At 36.1% G+C, this 25,091-nt stretch overlaps 2 protein-coding genes across 2 annotated transcripts; both read right to left on the reverse strand.

Annotated features, from left to right (window-relative positions):
* Positions 1-12,949: 12,949 nt before the first annotated feature.
* LOC149623857 (uncharacterized protein F54H12.2-like) lies at positions 12,950-14,254 on the reverse strand. Its single transcript, XM_089852207.1, has one exon. It carries the CDS (start codon positions 14,252-14,254, stop codon positions 12,950-12,952), a length of 1,305 nt encoding a protein of 434 aa, XP_089708333.1.
* A 5,092-nt stretch (positions 14,255-19,346) lies between these two features.
* Positions 19,347-20,198, reverse strand: LOC149623858 (uncharacterized). Its single transcript, XM_089852218.1, has 2 exons — positions 20,170-20,198; positions 19,347-20,071 (listed from the first exon to the last, which is right to left on the reverse strand). Coding segments are annotated over exons 1-2 (681 nt in total). The 5' UTR covers positions 20,172-20,198; the 3' UTR covers positions 19,347-19,392.
* Between the last annotated feature and the right edge of the window lie 4,893 nt (positions 20,199-25,091).

Genomic DNA, 25,091 nt, shown 5'->3' on the forward strand with positions numbered 1-25,091 from the left:
GGGATATGATTCACGATGTTATTGTTAGGTTTAGGGAAGTCAGCGCTTAAATAAAATGTTTATGAGTTGAAAATGGACGTCTTAATTACCGTGGTAAACACTGAGCAGTAGGCCTATATAAAAATGTAACCCTTATGTTAAATAACCTTGAAAATTATTTGAGGAAAGTTTTAAGACGTCTTAAGAAAGGAAATAAAGTATTCTCGTGTATACAACCATAGCTGCTAAACTGCAATAGTAGTCTTTCCATTCCAATAATAGTTTCTCTGCTGCTTGGCTGGCCTTTAGTGTTGTCGGTGTGTAAAAACAACACACCTGAAAATTTATCGGACTCAAGTAGTTATTTTTAGTAAAATTCCTAGCCGTGGACTAAATAACCTTCAGCGATACTCGAACATAATAGTTGTTACGCCTATTTCTAATATCGCGTGAGACCTAATTGAAATTTCAAGTGAGAGTAAATAATTTTCACCTCAAGTTTCACTCGAGAGATGGCGTTTTATACGGCTACCCCCAGAAAATCGTGGTTGTCTGCTCGTTAATTGTCACTTCCGCGTTTTTTCGTTAAGCCTAACCCAGAGAAGTGGATCTTAATCGGGTAAGAGGGGTACGCTTGAATTAAAACGTCAATATTAGCAAAGTTTGAGAAGATAATAGGTATAACTTTACTTTAAACGATTTAACTATTATTAATCTTAATTATCGAAGATAAAAATAATTAAAAATAATTATATTTATTTAAATATTAAAGGTAAACCTCTCGTGCAAAGAGAGATTAAATCATTGCCTCCTATATATACCAAGGCCCGTGCATGCGATATATTTCCTTCATTGCCTCCTATATCTATCGAGGCAAGTGCGTTGTGATATATTTCATTCATTATCTCCTATATCTATCAAGGCCCGTGCGTTGTGATATATTTCATTCATTGCCTCCTATATCTATCAAGGCCCGTGCATTGCGATATATTTTTCAAAACAAGAACCAAAATGGGAAGCTCCTCTCAGAAACATAATAATTTCTTTTTTCTATATATGAAATGAAAATATGGATAATCTTGCGCTACTTCTTTAATGGTATGAATCCTTGCCTGTTTATTAATATTTTACGTAGGAGAAATACGTTTTTAGCCAGAAATCGTTTTGTTCATGTATTTTGATGTAATTTATTCAGCAAAAAAATTTATTATGTATAAAGCTATACATCTTCAATGTGTATCATGAAATTATACATATTCAATGTGTATCATGAAATTATACATATTCAATGTGTATCATGAAATTATACATATTCAATGTGTATCATGAAATTATACATATTCAATGTGTATCATGAAATTATACATATTCAATGTGTATCATGAAATTATACATATTCAATGTGTATCATGAAATTATACATATTCAATGTGTATCATGAAATTATACATATTCAATGTGTATCATGAAATTATACATATTCAATGTGTATCATGAAATTATACATATTCAATGTGTATCATGAAATTATACATATTCAATGTGTATCATGAAATTATACATATTCAATGTGTATCATGAAATTATACATATTCAATGTGTATCATGAAATTATACATATTCAATGTGTATCATGAAATTAAAATTTACAAAAATTTAAGAAGTGAAAGAAAATATTCAAATAAGTCTGAATTGACTTAAAAAAATAAAATAAATTTTAAGAGGAGATAACAAATCTTATAGAAACTTATATACAGGGTGTATCTGAAATGGACGTAGGAGCGGAAGTATATGGGTTCCTCGGCCCAATATAAGACGAAACTGTTCTATGACATTTTGTCGTACGCTAACCCATTTGGAAGTTACTTGAACCTAACAATTGCTAATTTGCATAAATCACAGCATGTTGACTTCGTCTAAAACAGTAGGAATTAAGTTCAAGATAGGATGATTATTGCAAATTAGTGGTTGCCAGCTAAAACAAAAAGCCTCATAACCATAGACTCAATTTTTAAGGAGTAGAAAGTTGTACAGTTGGTGACACATAACGAACATCATTGTAAAACAACATGTTACGATTAGTTTGTTGAAACAACAGACCGATACTAACGGGAAACTGACAGCGATAACTAGCGGAAACTAATAAGGAACACCGATATTTTGCTTCATTCTTCAAACAATCGAAAGGTTGTAAAAGCGTTCTTTTTTTTTTTGTACAAGACCACATATCCGGCGACGTCTTGCTCCCATTTAATTAGTAAATGATTTTTTACATGCTTTAAAACACTTTGAACAAGAAGTACATTTTTTACCGTTTTTAAATCAATTTTCATAGAATAATTCTAAGGAGTAAGAATGTACATTTTCTTATGGGTACATTACATTGCATCTTGCATTGCACGTATGTCTCCTGTCGTTCTCAACGCTGGCAGATTGCTACCAGTTAGTAAACGTCATAAGTCTAAAGTTTTAGGGTGGTCTGCAAATTTACTAAGGATTTATCGTTTATTAATTTATTTGCGAAGTTTTTTCTTACTTTTAAGTTAACCCTCCACTTTTGGTTTTTTCTCAAATTTTCTTTAGTTTTATTTGCGGTCATCCGTTCGGTTCCGAGGTGAAGAACGAAAATTTCTTCTTAAAATTTTTTCTCTGCTATTACTTTTGGTGGTACCTCGTAATCAGTGTAGGCCAATCACGAGCCTTTCAACCCTTTCTTGAACAAGTTAGTAGTGTGTGACCTTGAGAAGGAATGCTAGGTTTTATGAAGCCCACTCCTAAGTACGGTATTCAACATAGCGTACCTAATTTGTTACGGGTGAAGTTTCGGTTGAGGCACCAAGAAAAATGCCATTACTCCCTCACTGTAATTTTTTGGAGAAAGGAATGTTCCCTTTTTTGGTCTCTTTGAACCATAAAAAATTTTAATTCATTTTCAACATTTAGGTTTCATCATTATTTGTTGATTTTTATAAGGGTTAAATTTTGCAAATTATGCATTTTACTGCTCAGTTTTAACAGGCGTTGCCCAACATCCCATCCCCACATTCGCCCACTAACATTTATTCACGAATACCGATTTCGATAAGTTGCAACATTAACCTAATCTTTGAACTAAATGCAACCTTTCGATTGTTTGAAGAATGAAGCAAAATGTCGGTGTTCCTTATTAGTTTGCGCTACTTATCGCTGTCAGTATACCGTTAGTATCGGTCAGTTGTTTCAACACACTAAATCGTAACATGTTGTTTTACATTGATGTTCCTTTATGAGTCACCAACTGTACAACTTTCTACTCCTTAAAAATTTACAATAAACTCTATGGCTATGAGGCTTTCTTTCTTTTAGCTGGCAACCACTAATTTGCAATAATCATCATATCTTGAACTTAATTCCTACTGTTTTAGACGAAGTCAACCCGCTGTGATTTATGCAAACTAGCAAGTGTTAGGTTCAAGTAACTTCCAAATGGGTTGGCGTACGACAAAATGTCATAGAACAGTTTCGCCTTATATTGGCCCCAGCAACCCAAATACTTCCGCTCCTACGTCCATTTCGTTAGGTTCTTTAAGTTTGCCCAATCTTTTAATTCATCTAACAATTAAACAGTGTCAACAAATCTATTCCTTACACAGCAATAAAACTTGCAGCTGTAGGCAGCATAGATTGCCCTAAGTCTCCGTCAAAAAGGACACGTGAATGTATTAAAAAATATCAAGATGATGCTTCCACGACAGCGGGGTTAGAAGAAAGCATGGTCATTAAAATTGGAGCAAAAGTAATGTTAAGAAGAAATATTGACTTGGCTTAGTGAGCGGTTCAATTGGTTTAGTTCAAGGAGTAAAAGTGGATTCTGAAGATGCAAATAAAATTGAAAAAATACGGATTGAATTCAATAACGAACATCTTTACGAGCTAGGTCCAGTCAAAACTAAATTCGAAATTATTCCAAGGGCTTATGTTCATCGCCAACAAATTCCAATATATATAGCCTATGTGATAACCATACACAAAAGCCAAGGCTTAAGTTTGAAGACAACCCTCCTAGACATCGGTTCATGTATGTTCACGTTCGGTCCATCGTACGTAGCACTGTCAAGGGTGACAAGTCTTAAGCTGGATTCTCACTCGACGGAAATCACGACGGAAACCCGGCGTTTTGGACTCGACGGCAAAATCTGGCCGTCGACCACGACGGAACCACTGCGCCGTCGGACGGAATCTGTGTTCTATTTTTGCCGTCGAACGCGGCGTTTATCTCATTGCTCCACCAATGAAAACGCGATAATGAAATCGTCATCGATGACGCAAATTTTAGGCGGGAAAGTGAAATATTTTATTCTATTGCGCAATCAGTCTTGGAAAGTTGGAACGAGGGAATAGTGCAGAAAAATGGGCCCTAAAAAAACCACCACTAATGTTGAGCCTAAGAAAAAAGTAACTTTTAATAGAGAGATATTTATCGAGGAAGTTAAAAAGTACCCCTAAATATGTCTCTCACCCAAAAACGTTTCTTACGAACATTTTGATAGTTTTTATACAACAAATAGGTTATTAGCGTATAATTATAAATGATTAATGTGGACAAGATTTTAACAGAAAAATCAGAATCCGACAGTTCCTCCAATTTTTTTTAACAAAACAGGGACAGACGGACAGAGAGTTGGTAGCGCCCTCTAATTTTGGTTTTTAAAACTTCAAATCACGTGACTTCGTTCAAATTTGCCGTCACAAAAATTCAGTCTAATGAGAATGAGACACCGTCGGAGCCCGGCGTTTTCAAATTTTGAAGCCGCCGAGCGGCAGTTTTCCGTCGAGTAAGAATCAAGCTTTAACGGATTGCACCTAATCCACGTTGACTTCGGTAGGATCAAAGCTCAGGAGGACGCAATTGCTAAATATAATTGATTGAGAAGCATTTATTGCCCAGACTTATCAAAGATTGCTACACCAAAACCGCTGAGAAAAACCTACAGAGATAGGGAGTGGGCTTGGAAGAAATCCGTTGACGACGTGCATGAAACAGTACTGTAAAAGAAAAAACGGAGAACTGCCTCCGAAAAAACCAAATGAAAAGTGATTTCGACCTGTAAATTACATAATAATAGTAAATAAAAAAGTACATTTCATAGTTACTAACCAATGTTTGACTCTATCGATAGTATACATCTTTGTTTATATGAATAAAATGTTAACTATCGCACAATACCTGCGTAACGAATAAACAGTCTCTCTTTATGTATTCAAGTTAAAATTGGTGTATATTCATGGACCTCGAGAGAATTCTTAGAATCCCAATTTTGCAACACGATGAAATCAGTCCAATTCCGTCCCATATCATCTTCAGATGCCACTACAAACCCGCATGATTACCACACCATCAGATTTTGTGGCAGTGGGAAGTTAAACCCTAACCACTTTCAACACCTCGAAACAACCACATCTTCTACCGCCTCTACCACCCCAATCGTAGACATACATCATACGATGTCGCCAAAAAAGAACGTCATCGTACAAAAAGAAGTGAGATCCTATAAAAAATATTAACACGTACAAAAATGGGCCAAGCCTCGTTTCGTGCCCTCTGCGCCGTAAGACGTTCTGAGATCCCATGTAGAGCCAAGTTTGTCATTTTCTTCTCATTCAATCGCCTATTGAACAATTATGTTATAAATTAAGTCATTTTCCTAATTAATAACCAATATTCTTTGACTCTATCATTATTATACATCTTTGTTCGTATCAAAAATATCGCGACTTGGCAATCGCCTAACTCACCTTATAAACTTGTACCTCGGATTATAAATAACTCACCTTATAAACATGTTAATAGGGCTATGCCTTGTACATAGGGTTATGCCTGACTCATCTTTCAAACTTATACATATCCTCTCGACCATTAACGATTTAGTGAATATCCCTTCGACTCCCTTTTAATATTACTTACTTGAGATTGCCAAGTCACGATATTTTTGTTACGAACGAAGATGTTTAATAATGAGAGTTAAAGAATATTGGTTATTAATCACGAAAAGGACTTAATTTATAACATGATTGTTCAATTGGCGATTGAATGATAGGATTATGACAGACTTGACTTTACATGGGATCTCAGAACGTTTTACGTCGGAGAGGGCACAAAGCGAGGCTTGGCCCATTTTTGTACATGTTAAGGTTTTTGATACGTATTCTATTCTTTGTCAAGAAAGAGTTACATAAAAATAAAGGCTTAATCAAATATCTTAATTACATAATGGTCATAAATTTGAATAATCTCGATCTGACATTCTCTCCGTGCAATTTTTAGCGAATGTGATTTGTATTAGCTGCAATATAAAACGAAATACCGCACCAATGGCTTCGTTTTTACGCCATTTAACCTCAGAATATGAACATTACATATAAATGGCATGGAAAATATAATTTTATTGGCACCTTTATAAAAAAACGATAAACAAGATAAGATAAGAGTAGATGTATTTAGCCGTTTCTGGCACAATTCAGATCCACCCTGATCCACCCCCCCCCCTGGATCCATCCTCCATCTTGGATCCATCCTCCATCTTGGATCCACCCTCCATCTTGGATTCAACCTGCAACCTGGATTTCTGGTCATTTTTTTTTCTCTTGCCGCCGCCATCTTGTTTTTTGACGTCACTTTTTTTCTCTTACCGCCGCCATCTTGTTTTTTGACGTCACTTTTTTTCTCTTACCGCCGCCATCTTGTTTTCTCGACGTCATTTTTTCTCCTACCGCCGCCATCTTGTTTTTTCCGACGTCATTTTTACACAGGAAGTTTGGCGGGTATTTTGAAAATATTAGATCTAGCCTTATCAATAATACCGAGCTCAAACCATTTACTGATAAGGCGTGTTAAGGGAGATATGATATTGTTATAATATATTTGTAAAGGGTCGTCTTATATACTATTATTTTCTAGAAACGGGGTACGTTTGGATTCAAACCTAAACCTTAATTAATGTATACAATATATCGTAATCATATTAGTTTTAAATGATGGAACGTATATTAGTCTAGATAATTGTTGAAGAACCTTAATTATTTTAATTTGATGTATTTAATAATTTAGGAAAATATAACACTATTTGGGAATTTTAAATTTATCTTAGTCCGATCTTTGACCTTATCCGCTTGGCGGGAAATTTAAATCAAGTGTAGAAAACGACTATCGAACCTAACCTAACCTAACCTAAGCCTAATGAATACCTTATTTCATCTTAAATTTAACCTAGAATTTCAAATCTCGCGCCAAATTCTGGTATTAAAAATCAAGCAAGGATTTCAAAACCACGTTGTTTGCTAATTAATTCAAGCAAGGATTTCAAAACCACATTGTTTGCAAACCCCGTTGTTTGCTTTAGACATATGGCTAAGAAGAAGTTGTTTGCTAAGTAATTCAAGCAATGATTTCAAAACCACGTTGTTTGCAAACCCGTTATTTGCTTTAGACACATGGCTAAGAAGAAATATTTTCGAAATATGTAAACTAGAACGAACAAAGGTTATTTCCTAATGGTATCAAAGGAGATACTACAGCTTGACCTTTGGAGTTTAAGATAGTCTTTTCTTCAAGTTTGGATTTGTTTACCTTATCACTGATATCGATGGTAGAGTATGTCGTCATTTTCCAAGCTGGCGATTGGTTGTTCATATTGAGGATACTGTATGTCGTCATTTTCCATGATGTTGATGGGCTGTTCATATTGACGATATTGTATGTCGTCATTTTCCATGATGTTGATTGGTTGCTCATAATGCTGCTATTTTTATTTGTATGACCAGACTATAAATTCTGATCGCAATTCCTATTCTATCTTCATTCTTGATCTTTATGTTCCAAGAGCTTTACTCTAACTGCGGCAGTTAATCTATAGGTAAATGTTTTTATATTTTGAATATACTTAGTCAAAATGTTTCCTTGGGAAAAGTGTGATTGTATTTTCACCGCGAAAAACAATCTTTTAAGGCACGTGCGTTCGGTACATGAAAAAGTAACTTTTCCATGTACAAAATGCGCTTCAAGTTTTACGCGAAAATGTAATCTTGTTAAGCACGTGAAAAAGCATCACGTTGTTACCCCTGAAGTTCGTGTTGGTGTTAATCAGACGCGGGGTCTGAATAGTAACTCTTCAGATGAGTCTAGTCAGGAAATATTATCTGCAAGTGCCGCGTCGAAGGTAGCTAACGGTTCAGAGAAACGTAAATTTACGGATTCGGATAGTGAATTTGTGTCAAAACCGGATTCCTTGAGCGTTAACCAGGAATGTGTAGTGAAACGTCGCCGCCTATCAGCTTCTAATACTCAAAGTATACCTTCCACGTGTATTCCTGAGACACCGGAGGAATTAATGCCTAAAGCTAATGAAACGGGACCAGCTGATGCATCCATGGACGTTTCTAGTGAAATTGATCGCGAAATCGAGGAGTACATGGATGAAATGGACTTTTATAACCAACCGGAGGATGGGATCAACACTTTTATGGAAGAATTTGAATCAATACAAGAAAACAACAACGACCAGCCTTTGGATCAGTGGGAGGAAATCACTGCTTTAAATGGAATCGTATCTGCTATCCGCTGTACGCCAGCCCGAGTGGAAACGGATCCCAAGGCATTCATCAACAAACATAGGCAAGTGTTGCATGACCATATTTCGAATAAACTTCAATCAAAGAGAGGCATCAAATGGTATCTGACAATCCGTGTTCGATATATACGTCCAAATGCCATTGATGGTGATTCGGTAGCTGAATCTGAACCACATTTTCGCGGTTTCACTCACACTACGCTCACCCCCGATGTAATACCTGAGCAAATTGAGTCTACTGTTGGTAAAATTGTTCAATCAGTTTCGGAATACGAAACTACCGGAAGTGGTTGGGTAATAGACCGCATTCTCTACTTGCAACTAAATATTATCGCGTACGTTCCACTTCAAGGTGGATCGTATATAGAACTTCCAAAGTATTTAGCAGACAAAAAGGCTATTATTAACGTTAAAAACGATGATAATAAATGTTTTTTATACTCTATATTAGCTAAGTTACACCCTGTTGAAAATAACCCGCAACGAGTTAATAACTATATCGCGTATGTGAATGAACTAAAACTTTGCGGGATAACATTCCCTTATGAGCATAACTCTACCAAACTTTCTAAGTTTGAAACCGCTAACAAGATATCGGTGAATATTTATGGATACGATGGTGTCATTTTCCCTTTGTACGTGAGTGAAAACAAAGTGGAAGAAGGGCGTCAAATATACCTTCTTCTAATAACTCAGGGTGATAAGAAACACTATTGCCTCATCAAAAATCTTAGTCGATTTCTCAGCGATTTTAGTAAAAACAAACATGAAATGTCGTATTGTCGCTACTGTTTACACCGATTTTCCGGTGATAATGCCAAAAAAAATCTCGCGAAACATGTGTCTAACTGTAGTGTGCATGGACCTCAACTCATCTCTATGCCAACCAAAGACCCTATATGCAAATTTAAAAAGTATGAATGGTGCCAGAGAGTACCGTACGTGATTTATGCAGACTTTGAGTCCATCATGCCCAAAGTCGCAACATGCCTTCCAGACTCCTCTCTGTCATCATCTACAACTTTGGCACTGCATAAATCTTGCGGATATAGTTTTGTCGTCGTGGGTCCAGATGGGACGCATGGCACGCGTGTCACGTACAGGGGAGAGGATGCGACAAAGCATTTCCTAAATAGCTTATTAGCTGAAGAAAGTGTTATCACGGAAAAAATCAAAGAACATAAACCATTAAATTTATCGAGAGAGGAGACGGAATCATTCCAACAGGCTAGCACGTGCTATCTCTGTGGAATATCATTTTCAAGCAGTGATTATAAAGTGCGCGACCATGATCACTTCTCGGGATGTTATCGCGGTGCGGCGCATAACTCGTGCAATCTCATGTTAAAACCACCGAAACATATCCCAGTTTTTTTACATAATTTATCACGGTATTACGCGCATCTCATTATGCAAAGTATAGGGGAAATCAAGGATAAAGATATAAAGTGTATTCCGTGTAATTCGGAAACGTACATATCCTTTTCTTTAGGACAGTTACGTTTTGTAGACTCTATACGGTTTTTACCCGCATCACTCGAAACCTTAGTGAGCAATTTAGCTAAAGAGGGACCAAACAAGTTTAAAATTTTGTCTTCGATATACACACCTGAGGAAGTAGAGTTATTATTGCGTAAAGGTGTTTACCCATATGACTATATGGATGATGACAAAAAGTTCCTAGAAGAGAAATTTCCACCAAAGGACGCGTTCTTTAATATCCTCACCAATACGCATATCAGCGAATCCGACTACGAGCAAGCTGGAAAAGTTTGGGAAACTTTCAACAATAAAAATTTGGGTAAGTGATAAAAATTCTTATTTAAAAAAAACCTCGGTATTTATAACTTTTTTAGGGGAGTACCATGATCTGTATGTAACAGCCGACACACTCCAACTCGCAGATGTATTTGAATCATTTCGAGATATTAGTATGAGTTACTATAAATTAGATAGCGCACACGCGTACACCGGGCCGGGCTTTGCGTGGGAAAGCGCATTGTACATGACGAAAGTGGAGTTAGACCTATTATTAGACCCCGATATGCATCTCATGATAGAACGCGGAATTCGTGGAGGAGTTTCGGTTATTAGCCACCGTTTAGCTACTGCCAATAACAGCTATATTCCCGAAACGTACAACAAAGAAAAACCGGATTCCTTCATCACATATCTTGGGAAATTTTTATGACCCCTTTTTTATATTTAGCTTTATTTTACTGTCTCTTTTAATAATATGGGTTGGTTGTTTTTTTTTTCTTGTTTTATTCTCTTTAGACTGCAATAACTTATATGGTACAGTGATGAAAGAAGCAATGCCCATGAAAAAGTTTCAGTGGAACAACAGTGTCACAATCGAGGAAATCCTCCATCACCCCGTAAACGATAAAACAGGGTTTATTCTCGAGGTTGACCTCGTTTATCCCCCTGAACTTCACCACAGTCACAATGACTTACCATTAGCCCCCGAAAAGCGACCAATATTAAAATCCGAGTTGTCGGCATACTCCAAGGCGCAGTTAGAACATCTCGGTATCACATTGAAGGACTCTTTGCCGAAACTCGTATCCGATTTCAATGAGAAGAAAAACTACGTCATACATTATCGCAACCTCCAATATTACATTGAATTGGGTCTTCAAATTAGTAAAGTGCATCGCGTTATGTCATTCGAACAGGGAACGTGGCTTTCGGATTACATAAATTTTAACACAGAAAAACGGAATCTAGCTGTGAATGATTTCGAACGCGACTTCTTTAAATTAATGAATAATGCTGTCTATGGTGAGGAAATAGTTTTTACTTTTTTAAATAAATTCTATTAAATATAGGGTTTATTTATAATTTTTTGTATTTTTTTTTATTTTTTTTAAGGTAAAACCATGGAAAATCTCAGGAACAGAATCGAGTTTCACCTCGTACAAACTCCAGAGAAGGCAGTGAAGAAGGCAAATTCACCATGCTTTGAGAAATTTACGATATTCCAAAACGAATTAGTAGGAATTCACATGAAGAAGAAACGCTTAAATTTGGACCGCCCCATCTACACGGGATTCACAATTTTGGATCTTTCAAAGGAGTTAATGTATAAGTTCCACTATGGGGTTATCCGACATCAGTATGGTGACAAGGCTCGTCTATTGTTCACAGATACCGGTAAGAAAACCTAACCTAACCTATCTATTGATTAATATGTTCACATCAATTTTTTTTTTTGGTTTCATTTTTCTCATTACAGACAGTCTTACATACCAGATCGAGACCAAGGACCTTTACGCGGAATTTGCCCAGCAAAGCGACAAATACGACTTCTCGGGACATCCGTCCAATCATCCATTGTACAGCGTTACCAACAAGAAGGTATTAGGAAAATTTAAAGATGAACTGGATGGGGTACCGATCAAGGAATTCTGTGGACTGCGAGCCAAGATGTATTCGATCCTGTCTTTGAACGGTGAAAAAAAAACAGCTAAAGGTATCTGTCGACGTGTAGTCAAGAAAAGCGTATTCCACGAGCACTACCGGGACTGTCTCCTTAATAAACGAATCACCACAGCTACGATGAAAAGAATAGTCAGTAGCGGTCACGAACTTTCAACTATTCAACAAAACAAGATTTGTCTAAACCCGTGTGACGACAAGCGATTCATTTTGGAGGATGGAAATTCAACCCTGGCTTACGGACATATTGACATCTTAAAGGAGAATGAAGATTAACTTTCGCGAAACGCGTGTGAATCCGTAATTTTAAACCCGCGCGCGAATCCGTAATTTTAAACCCGCGCGCGAATTTATTATTTTTATTTCCCGCGAAACGCGCCTTGGAACCCCGCGCCTATATGAATACTTAATAAAAAAAATTGAATCTGAATAATTTTATAAATAAAGAAACACAACTTATGATGAAAAATGTATTGAAAATTTCTTCCACATAAACTCTATAATCATACAATCATTTAAATTACTATCTTTAGAAAACTTACAAATAATATCAAATAGTTTAATACCTCTACATCTATTTAAGGCAAAATATACACAGAATCCCCCACAAGTTTTACTATTATTGCTTTGCAATTGCTTAGAATTAAATGTTAGAGTCACACTATTTCTCTCCACAAAGTCGTTGAATGCAAAATAATCTGGTGGGTTTCCAAAACTATCAAAAAAATCACAGTTCTTCTTTCTTGAAAAATATATTACAGTCCAGTGCTCACCTTTATTGTTAGACATGGCGGTATTAACTATATAGAGTGATGGGAATAATTTTACGTATCGAGGTAACTTGTCAGCCGCAAAGACTCCCCGAAATAAATTTCGGGTAATCGGATCCTTTTCCATTAAAAGGGTTAACTGCGATGTATCCATTAACTCGAGTAGTCAAAGATAACGGCTCGGTTTTTATCAATTTCGATTAAGTTTTGAAATTCCGCGTAGTACAATACACTGATGGTTGTGGTCAAAGAGTTTTCAAACTTTAATTCCAAGCGCACACTACCATTCCTTATCAAGTGAAAATGTTCGGCTGAATTGAATAGGTCAGCGGTTAGGTCAAAAGCAAACAAACAATTCCCTTCAGCGTATTCTTCTCTTTTAATCGAGTTTCCCTCGTCAATATTCCATTGTCCCGTTTGAATAAATAAATTACTGTACGATCTCACATATAAATTATTTTTAAAGCTTGGGGTTAAAGGTTTATGTGGTACGCATGCACCATCGATATACAACGCCACGTGATTGGCTCCATAGTTTTGAAAGTTAAATGGTGATTTTTTATATTCACCCAAGTAAGCATTCTGATCGAGAAGACCAATAACTACTTTTTTTGGAATTTGACCGTTAAATAAATTATCTCGAATCGAAATTTTTGATCCTTGAACGATGGAGAAAGAATTACATTCCGAACGGACAATCGGGTACTTCATGGTCCCAAGTTCTAATGCCTTGGCATGAGCGATTAAAATTTCCGGAACTAGTTTCACTTTCCGGATATACAAGGACGCCATCTCGTATTTAACTTTATATTTTACATCGCCATTTGTATGAATACAAAATTCATTGGGATTTTTTGTAAACTTAAACTTTAGGTTAACCATATTTGGAAGATAACGCGATTGTTGGCAGATGTCTGTATTGACAACACCCAACATATCAATTAACCCTTTAGAAGCCAACTCCTTTCTAGCTTTAAACCCATTGTTGTCGGTGGGTTTATCAAAATTACCGGCAGTGTCTTTATAAAAGAGGGAGCTTGTTAAGAAACTTTCTTTGGCCGGTCCGCCAAAAGTTAGAAGTACTTGTAACATACTTCTATGAGCGTAATTCTGGGCTGATGGGGTAACGGATTTCTCATTCATAAAAACGTGTAATTCACTGAAAAGCGTGTGTAGAAATAGGTTTTCTGGTCCTACGGTTTCCGTGGTGAAATCCGGCGGTGTTCCATCGGGTTGAAGAATTTTCACTTGTACATGAAGCAATGTTTTATTGATATCTACGTATGATTCAGAGTTTCCGGGGACAACGAATGTTAATGTAGAGTTCTCATCTACGTTGGACACTGTATTGTATTCGACCCATTCTCCCTCGAGAATTCCCGATTGGGTTAAAGGAACGTTGAAAAGGTCCAATTCCGGATTAGTACACATTCCTGACTTGGGGTGAATAAGTGACATTATAGTTTGGTAAATATATCGGAGTTCTCAGGATGAGATGTTCTCTTCTTCTTGGTAACGACTGAACTGATGAGTTTACTCCTTTTACGTTTCCTTTTAATACCATTCCCTGTCATTCTTTTTCTAATTTGATCGTTCAACTCTAAAATAGTTTCCCTTCCAGCCGTGGTGCTATGTGTTTTTACCGAGTTTCTCAAGGGAACACCGCTCGCGACCTCGGTGGCGACTTTAGCACCAGTTTTTAAAAGTTTCTTTTCCAGGAAAACAGCTCCTTGTTTAAAAAGCGGGATGGCTCGTCTAAATGCTGATGCCAGAATATTTCCTAATCCATATCCGCGTTGAACTGGTACTCCATGATAAAAAGGAAGTGAACCGTCACCGACTTGTGATTTATAATAGTTTTCATAGTCGCGAATCTGTTTTGAACCGAACCCAACCTGGGCTAAGTAATATTTATCGTAATCCGACTCGTTCGAGGTTTTCGCATACATGATACGTGATGATCAGTTTCTTACTACAAAATGACTGATACGAACCGGGTGTACTCTTACTTATAGTGACATCCAGGTTCTTCTAGGTCTGAAGTGTAACGTGACGTGTACTTTGCCACGTTCAAAATGAATTGGCACACCCAGTTCACTCATAATACATATTTCGATGGATTGAAATTTGTTACTGGCGACTGGAATATAATGTGGACGAATAAAATCTTTTTCCACTGTTTCACCGTCTTTTCCTTGAACGCTCACAATTCGCAAGAGTGGTGCGTCAACATCACCAACTGATCGATTTTCAGCTACGTCCGAATAAATGAATAAAGAATGTAATCCGACATCCAAATCGACAGAATAGTCTGATACATTAACATCTGTCAACGTAATATTTTCTCCCATATCTCGGGTAAAACCAAGTATAACGGCTAAGATGCCTGGAATTGTAACTGAATAGGAACTGCTTACAGTTACTGCCACCTTGCGTCTATGTCTAATATATTCAAACTCAACAGGTTTCTCCATCGCTCTCGAGTAGTTTGATATACCCTTTCTCATCGTTTCAAATTCAAAACTGATCACATCCAGAAGTTCGGGTATGGAATCGTAATATCCTTTTGGTAATAAAATGTGTGATGAAAGATTACGTTCCGAACGCGTCTCGTCATTACCACTTAGCGTTATATGACAGTCTTCCCTAATGTTATTCCAAGTTCTAGGATAACTTATCTCCGCTAACCCAACTTCGTATGGTCCACTTAAATTAAAACTTTCGGGTAAATAAGTTCGAAACCGGCTAACAGTGTTGTTAGGAAAATATCCCATCGAAGAATCCGACGGTAAGGTAATGTAGAAGCTCATTGTACGACTATTTCCTGAACCCAGCTATCGAACGACGATGGGTAACCTTTCCAACGAACTAATTTTTCTATGGTACCGTTTGAATTACGTCTTTTCCTTAGCACCTTTTCTATTTTAAAATGGCAATTGTTAATGTCTTTACCAATTCTCTGTATTTCCTCTTTGTAGAATATTCCCGAAATGGGCTCTGAATTTAAGTCATTGAGTTTATATACCGGGGGGACCGTGGTAGTCTACCCACAACTTGAAATAACTCCTCTGTCCAATTGGGGAGATAGCCCTTTTCAAAGGTCTTCTTGGTTTTACTAATTCTAACAATATCTCCAATTTCAAATGGATACGAATACGGTGGAGAAAAGTCAATATCCCCGTATAGATTCTTCCAAACTTGTTTCGCGTTACCAAACCCAACCTCTCCTGGTTTACATTTAATTGATCTGTGGTAACTATTATTATAAGCTTGAATAAGTTTCTTTAGAATGTCAGTATATTTTAAGGTATTTTTTTCGGTGAAATAGCGGTACATACGTTCTTTTAAAGTACGATTAAAACGTTCGACCACTGCCGCCTTAGTTTCCGAATGTGTTGGGAAGAACTCTATACCTAAACGTTTTAGATATTTTTGTATCACAGAACATACGAATTCATTCCCGTGATCACTTTGCACTCTTTTTGGTTTCCGTCCAGATTTCAGAATACTATCAAAAGCTCTAACCATTGTTTGACCTTTTTTGTCTTTAACCGCAACAGCGAATGCATATTTACTAAATACATCGATGCAACATAAGATGTACCGATATCCTCGATTGAAACGACTAATGTTTTGTACATCCACCAGGTCTACTTGCCATTGTTCGTCTATTCCATAGACTATAGTACGATTTCGCTTAAATCGTCGTCTGACATCTTTGTGTAGGGTATAGGTATCTTGCTTTTTGAGAAAATCCAAAACATTCTTGAAATTCACTTTAAGACCTTTCTCTAGTGCCGCTCTATAGAGGTTGCGAGCTCCACCGTACGATCCTGACTCGTTTATATTAAAGTATAGGTTTTTTATCCATCCATAATGTGTACAGTTGTTTAACGTATAGAAATTCCGCGAGAGAAATATCGAAACTTCAAATACAATTATTAAGACAATTATAAGAACTGCAGTTAATAGTTTGGGAGATTTTAAAAACGATTGGGTTACACCAGCTATAGCTAACGATTCAACAGTACCTCCTTCCATGATGAAGTTTGATGAAATAATGAACAAAACCACATATGTCAATGAAATATATTTATCTTTATTGAAAAGAAAAGTCAAAGTACAATCCAATTTTTAAAACCCTCACCAGTCATATTTTCACGTACAGATTCATACCCGGTAACATTCTTATAGTCATCAATTTCAATTTCACTGTCGTGCGTCTTATCATTTCTTTTATGAACATCGGATTTTATCCCACGACTTTCACTTTTATGTTTAACAGGGAGGGGTTTGGACTTATTTTTCTTTTTAGAAATCCTAGGTTGTCTGTCTTTATATAACGAACGTGGCACATTTTCATCACGTAAATATTCATAAAACTGAACCGAACCTATTACCTGTTTTAACTTCTTCGAACCCGGCACGGAATACGTTAGGAGATCTATAATATGCGATCCAGCTATTGGACGACTTTTATATATAAGTTCACCATGATCCGTAAACGTTAAAACAGACGAGTGTTCGATCCACTTATATAAGGTAATAGCCTCATTTAAAATATACGATGGAACACCCGTTGTTATTTCATCATACCAAGTTTTACCTTGCAACTTAACACTATTTCTCTTTTCACCTAGACTAACACGTTGTTGTAGTTTATGATTATAAAGGCTTATTTTTTCTGAATCACTCAAATCGCGCTTCGTCATCACATCGCTTGGATCACTCTGAAGTTCTAACGTAGTATCCACTTTGATTGGTGGCTCCGTTGACTTGTTGGGGTATGATTGTAACCTATTTAGAACCTCCTCGGGTACTAGAATCATCTTCCTGGCCATCACTTAATGGCTTTACTACCACCGAACTTAAAATTGACAAAATTGGTCCAAGAAGAATCGGCAAAAATCCGCCACTCTGATTTAGAATTTTTCTTCGTTTTGAGGTGGGTAGTTTACTCGAAACTTTTCGTAAAGCTGAGCTATGTTTCTTCAATCGTGTCTTCTCCTCCTCTGATACTTTAACATTACCACGTAATATATTTATACAACATTCCACTAAAGCTTTAATTTCGTCTTTACTAGCATATTTAATGACGGTTTTTCTCTGCCTTGGGTTAAACGTGGACAGGAATTTTAAGAAATTTAAGTGTTCGCACAATCTCGATGGAGGAACCATACTGAAGCTTTATAGGCTTTTATAGATGCGCATCGACTTGGATACAAGTGAAATGAGCAATACTTCATATTTTTACAAACTATTGATGAAAGTTTTGGACAACCCAGATCCTCGATATTGATCACTTCCGTATTTAAATATTGGGTCAAAAACTGACTTTTTTCTAAGCCTTTCGAGTATAACACTGACGATTTCTTCAATATTTCTTCTATAATCTGTTTTTGTTCATGAAATTCGTGATCACCCTCAGACCAACGCAGATCGCAAATGTTTCTAGTTAACCATGAACATTGCCTTTTGTCTGAATTTGAAAGACTGGAGTATGGGAAAGGTGGTTTGATGGTCCAAACTAGACTCTCACTCGTTCCGGTTATGTATAAAGCAAGCTCCTTTAGTATCCACTCTCCTCTTACACGAAAGAAATTAGCCTCAATAAATCCCGGCATTTTATATCGCTGCTAAAAATGGCTAATTTTAATACTAACTAAAGACAAAAGAAAAACCAAGTAATTGTTAACTTACTTTTCTTAAAGAATGGCGAAGACGTCTATGCTGATATAAATACTGAGACCAAATGATCAGTTACTGGTACATATCTTATTATTTTATCTCTAATACTTTAAACCTTTCTAGATAATCTTATCAGCCTATCTACTCTAGCTTTGATTGTTTAAGGTTTTGTTATTTTCATATGATTTTATTTATTTATCACTTTGGTAAATAAATCGCTGCTTGTTCTCCGGGTAAAATTCCCGACCGCAATCTCTAGTTATCGGAGGTATTTGGTTTAAGATCTACAAATAGATAACCATAAGGTTCGGCCACGGCCTGCCTGAACGCGTCCGTGACGTATTTACTATTCCCCGGTGATAATTGTTTTGCAAGATGTTGTATTGTAGATTGATCACGAGGTGATTTGAATATAACGAGGTAATGTGCATTTAAATTCATGGTTCTTATTTCCTTTCCGGGGTAGTAGAGATTTTGCATTAAAATTATGACGGAAGTATTTTTGTGGTGCGAACCTCTAATAAAAAGATTAGTAACATCTTTATTATTCGCTATCTCACATAATAAGTCATCTAATATAACAAAGTTTTTTAAATTGGGGTCAAGGGTTGCTACATCTATAAGCCCTTGATGAAATTCTACGAATGATGTATGTTGTAGTACACGGTTAAATAAATCTGGTTGATATTCGGAATAACACCATATAATTCTTTCGGGTGGTGGGAATAAACATATATTATTATTCTTAATTAGATTAGCCGTAAATACTGACTTCCCTGATTGAGTCGCCCCTGCTATAATTCCATTGAATGGATGATGTAAGCGTAAATCTATGGACATGATTAAATAATCAACTGCTATGTTCAGATCTAAAAGAACGAATGATGTTATTCGTCACTTTCTTTTATTTATAACAATTGTTTTGAGGTACAAATAATAATGGTTAGCATTTGCTTGCAAAATTCAGAACTCAGAAAAGTACTATTAATAAACACATTATGAACTTCAGTCATGTTTATGGTTTTCACTGCATTTGTGAAATTGTCCTCGACGCGTGAAGACCAGTCATGTAATAAACACTCATGTTGAAGTTGAGACGGATGATCAATCATGCATCCGTTACATGATTTTCTAATTATTTCCCGTAGTTGGGTTACGACGTTTTCTTTTATATTTTCATAAACACGTTTAACCTCATTCAAGTACAAGAAAATTTGTTCGTACTGTTCCACCAGAGCTTTCCAAATATAACCATTAGCGTTAAATCCTTTCTTAGTTGGGAAGTATGTTCCGTAGCTTTTTCCAGATCCTTGGGTCATTTCCCTGATGTCCAACACACGTTGTTCTTGGTATACCGTCATATCAACGCGAATATTCGATGATCCTTGTAAGAATGATGACTGGGCTGGGGTAGTATCACTTTCCATGAAAGTTGTAATTTGCTCTCGTCTATCCCAAATTTTTTGAAATTCGAACTCCGTCAGGATAATACTTGATGTACCATCAGAAAACCCTAGTCTAATTTTCCAGTCTGGGGTAACAGTAACTGATTTTCGGTGTGAGAGTTTGAACACGTTGGATCCCATCCTTCAATAGAATAATAACCAAAAGATAAATTAATTTCAAATATTCCCCAGCAAAACGTTTGATTTTCGAAAAGATCAAAAATAGGTATTGGTACTTACATTTTTTCGCTTGATGTCAATCTGTGATGTCTTTTCTATGAATGTTGAAGAGCAGAATGATATTGCTGTTGTTTGGAAGTTGATTTTTATTTTAATCTTATCCTCAGAAGAGATAATAAAGATAAAGTTCACTTATATCCAATTTCCTCACGTTTCTTGGGAAAGACAATGTTTACAAATGACTGTACTGATATGATAGTTCAAAAGTATTTCGATATTATTTGTACTACATATAATTTTGATAACACTTTAATGTGTAATTAACCCTTGTTTCGTTCTCGTTCTCGTTCTAGTTTACATATTTAGAAAATATTTCTTCACAGCCACGTGTCTAAAGTACTTGCTTGATTTTTAATTCCAGAATTGGTTTTAGGATTGGTTCATACTTGCATATTATAAGTGTTCTAAATCGACTTAATTGTATAAAACTGAGGTTTACTCTATCTTCATATGGTATCAGATGTATAGTAGTGCTACCAAATCTCACCCTTACATCTTTCGTATTTCCAGTCACCATTAAAAAGATTTCCCGCTAACAACGTGGTTTTGAAATCCTTGCTTGATTTTTAATTCCAGAATTTGGCGCGAGATTTGAAATTCTAGGTTAAATTTAAGATGAAATAAGGTTATTATTCTATTGAAGGATGGGATCCAACGTGTTCAAACTCTCACACCGAAAATCAGTTACTGTTACCCCAGACTGGAAAATTAGACTAGGGTTTTCTGATGGTACATCAAGTATTATCCTGACGGAGTTCAAATTTCAAAAAATTTGGGATAGACGAGAGCAAATTACAACTTTCATGGAAAGTGATACTACCCCAGCCCAGTCATCATTCTTACAAGGATCATCGAATATTCGCGTTGATATGACGGTATACCAAGAACAACGTGTGTTGGACATCAGGGAAATGACCCAAGGATCTGGAAAAAGCTACGGAACATACTTCCCAACTAAGAAAGGATTTAACGCTAATGGTTATATTTGGAAAGCTCTGGTGGAACAGTACGAACAAATTTTCTTGTACTTGAATGAGGTTAAACGTGTTTATGAAAATATAAAAGAAAACGTCGTAACCCAACTACGGGAAATAATTAGAAAATCATGTAACGGATGCATGATTGATCATCCGTCTCAACTTCAACATGAGTGTTTATTACATGACTGGTCTTCACGCGTCGAGGACAATTTCACAAATGCAGTGAAAACCATAAACATGACTGAAGTTCATAATGTGTTTATTAATAGTACTTTTCTGAGTTCTGAATTTTGCAAGCAAATGCTAACCATTATTATTTGTACCTCAAAACAATTGTTATAAATAAAAGAAAGTGACGAATAACATCATTCGTTCTTTTAGATCTGAACATAGCAGTTGATTATTTAATCATGTCCATAGATTTACGCTTACATCATCCATTCAATGGAATTATAGCAGGGGCGACTCAATCAGGGAAGTCAGTATTTACGGCTAATCTAATTAAGAATAATAATATATGTTTATTCCCACCACCCGAAAGAATTATATGGTGTTATTCCGAATATCAACCAGATTTATTTAACCGTGTACTACAACATACATCATTCGTAGAATTTCATCAAGGGCTTATAGATGTAGCAACCCTTGACCCCAATTTAAAAAACTTTGTTATATTAGATGACTTATTATGTGAGATAGCGAATAATAAAGATGTTACTAATCTTTTTATTAGAGGTTCGCACCACAAAAATACTTCCGTCATAATTTTAATGCAAAATCTCTACTACCCCGGAAAGGAAATAAGAACCATGAATTTAAATGCACATTACCTCGTTATATTCAAATCACCTCGTGATCAATCTACAATACAACATCTTGCAAAACAATTATCACCGGGGAATAGTAAATACGTCACGGACGCGTTCAGGCAGGCCGTGGCCGAACCTTATGGTTATCTATTTGTAGATCTTAAACCAAATACCTCCGATAACTAGAGATTGCGGTCGGGAATTTTACCCGGAGAACAAGCAGCGATTTATTTACCAAAGTGATAAATAAATAAAATCATATGAAAATAACAAAACCTTAAACAATCAAAGCTAGAGTAGATAGGCTGATAAGATTATCTAGAAAGGTTTAAAGTATTAGAGATAAAATAATAAGATATGTACCAGTAACTGATCATTTGGTCTCAGTATTTATATCAGCATAGACGTCTTCGCCATTCTTTAAGAAAAGTAAGTTAACAATTACTTGGTTTTTCTTTTGTCTTTAGTTAGTATTAAAATTAGCTATTTTTAGCAGCGATATAAAATGCCGGGATTTATTGAGGCTAATTTCTTTCGTGTAAGAGGAGAGTGGATACTAAAGGAGCTTGCTTTATACATAACCGGAACGAGTGAGAGTCTAGTTTGGACCATCAAACCACCTTTCCCATACTCCAGTCTTTCAAATTCAGACAAAAGGCAATGTTCATGGTTAACTAGAAACATTTGCGATCTGCGTTGGTCTGAGGGTGATCACGAATTTCATGAACAAAAACAGATTATAGAAGAAATATTGAAGAAATCGTCAGTGTTATACTCGAAAGGCTTAGAAAAAAGTCAGTTTTTGACCCAATATTTAAATACGGAAGTGATCAATATCGAGGATCTGGGTTGTCCAAAACTTTCATCAATAGTTTGTAAAAATATGAAGTATTGCTCATTTCACTTGTATCCAAGTCGATGCGCATCTATAAAAGCCTATAAAGCTTCAGTATGGTTCCTCCATCGAGATTGTGCGAACACTTAAATTTCTTAAAATTCCTGTCCACGTTTAACCCAAGGCAGAGAAAAACCGTCATTAAATATGCTAGTAAAGACGAAATTAAAGCTTTAGTGGAATGTTGTATAAATATATTACGTGGTAATGTTAAAGTATCAGAGGAGGAGAAGACACGATTGAAGAAACATAGCTCAGCTTTACGAAAAGTTTCGAGTAAACTACCCACCTCAAAACGAAGAAAAATTCTAAATCAGAGTGGCGGATTTTTGCCGATTCTTCTTGGACCAATTTTGTCAATTTTAAGTTCGGTGGTAGTAAAGCCATTAAGTGATGGCCAGGAAGATGATTCTAGTACCCGAGGAGGTTCTAAATAGGTTACAATCATACCCCAACAAGTCAACGGAGCCACCAATCAAAGTGGATACTACGTTAGAACTTCAGAGTGATCCAAGCGATGTGATGACGAAGCGCGATTTGAGTGATTCAGAAAAAATAAGCCTTTATAATCATAAACTACAACAACGTGTTAGTCTAGGTGAAAAGAGAAATAGTGTTAAGTTGCAAGGTAAAACTTGGTATGATGAAATAACAACGGGTGTTCCATCGTATATTTTAAATGAGGCTATTACCTTATATAAGTGGATCGAACACTCGTCTGTTTTAACGTTTACGGATCATGGTGAACTTATATATAAAAGTCGTCCAATAGCTGGATCGCATATTATAGATCTCCTAACGTATTCCGTGCCGGGTTCGAAGAAGTTAAAACAGGTAATAGGTTCGGTTCAGTTTTATGAATATTTACGTGATGAAAATGTGCCACGTTCGTTATATAAAGACAGACAACCTAGGATTTCTAAAAAGAAAAATAAGTCCAAACCCCTCCCTGTTAAACATAAAAGTGAAAGTCGTGGGATAAAATCCGATGTTCATAAAAGAAATGATAAGACGCACGACAGTGAAATTGAAATTGATGACTATAAGAATGTTACCGGGTATGAATCTGTACGTGAAAATATGACTGGTGAGGGTTTTAAAAATTGGATTGTACTTTGACTTTTCTTTTCAATAAAGATAAATATATTTCATTGACATATGTGGTTTTGTTCATTATTTCATCAAACTTCATCATGGAAGGAGGTACTGTTGAATCGTTAGCTATAGCTGGTGTAACCCAATCGTTTTTAAAATCTCCCAAACTATTAACTGCAGTTCTTATAATTGTCTTAATAATTGTATTTGAAGTTTCGATATTTCTCTCGCGGAATTTCTATACGTTAAACAACTGTACACATTATGGATGGATAAAAAACCTATACTTTAATATAAACGAGTCAGGATCGTACGGTGGAGCTCGCAACCTCTATAGAGCGGCACTAGAGAAAGGTCTTAAAGTGAATTTCAAGAATGTTTTGGATTTTCTCAAAAAGCAAGATACCTATACCCTACACAAAGATGTCAGACGACGATTTAAGCGAAATCGTACTATAGTCTATGGAATAGACGAACAATGGCAAGTAGACCTGGTGGATGTACAAAACATTAGTCGTTTCAATCGAGGATATCGGTACATCTTATGTTGCATCGATGTATTTAGTAAATATGCATTCGCTGTTGCGGTTAAAGACAAAAAAGGTCAAACAATGGTTAGAGCTTTTGATAGTATTCTGAAATCTGGACGGAAACCAAAAAGAGTGCAAAGTGATCACGGGAATGAATTCGTATGTTCTGTGATACAAAAATATCTAAAACGTTTAGGTATAGAGTTCTTCCCAACACATTCGGAAACTAAGGCGGCAGTGGTCGAACGTTTTAATCGTACTTTAAAAGAACGTATGTACCGCTATTTCACCGAAAAAAATACCTTAAAATATACTGACATTCTAAAGAAACTTATTCAAGCTTATAATAATAGTTACCACAGATCAATTAAATGTAAACCAGGAGAGGTTGGGTTTGGTAACGCGAAACAAGTTTGGAAGAATCTATACGGGGATATTGACTTTTCTCCACCGTATTCGTATCCATTTGAAATTGGAGATATTGTTAGAATTAGTAAAACCAAGAAGACCTTTGAAAAGGGCTATCTCCCCAATTGGACAGAGGAGTTATTTCAAGTTGTGGGTAGACTACCACGGTCCCCCCGGTATATAAACTCAATGACTTAAATTCAGA

This window comes from Phalangium opilio, unplaced genomic scaffold (assembly GCF_054372755.1).
Source record: "Phalangium opilio isolate 3A_F unplaced genomic scaffold, DU_Popi_V2 ptg000106l_1, whole genome shotgun sequence".
In the NCBI taxonomy this organism is placed as follows: domain Eukaryota; kingdom Metazoa; phylum Arthropoda; class Arachnida; order Opiliones; family Phalangiidae; genus Phalangium; species Phalangium opilio.

Coding starts and splice junctions, on each gene's coding strand:
- LOC149623857 (XM_089852207.1), bottom strand. CDS start 14,254: ATGTCACTTATTCACCCCAAGTCAGGAATGTGTACTAATCCGGAATTG.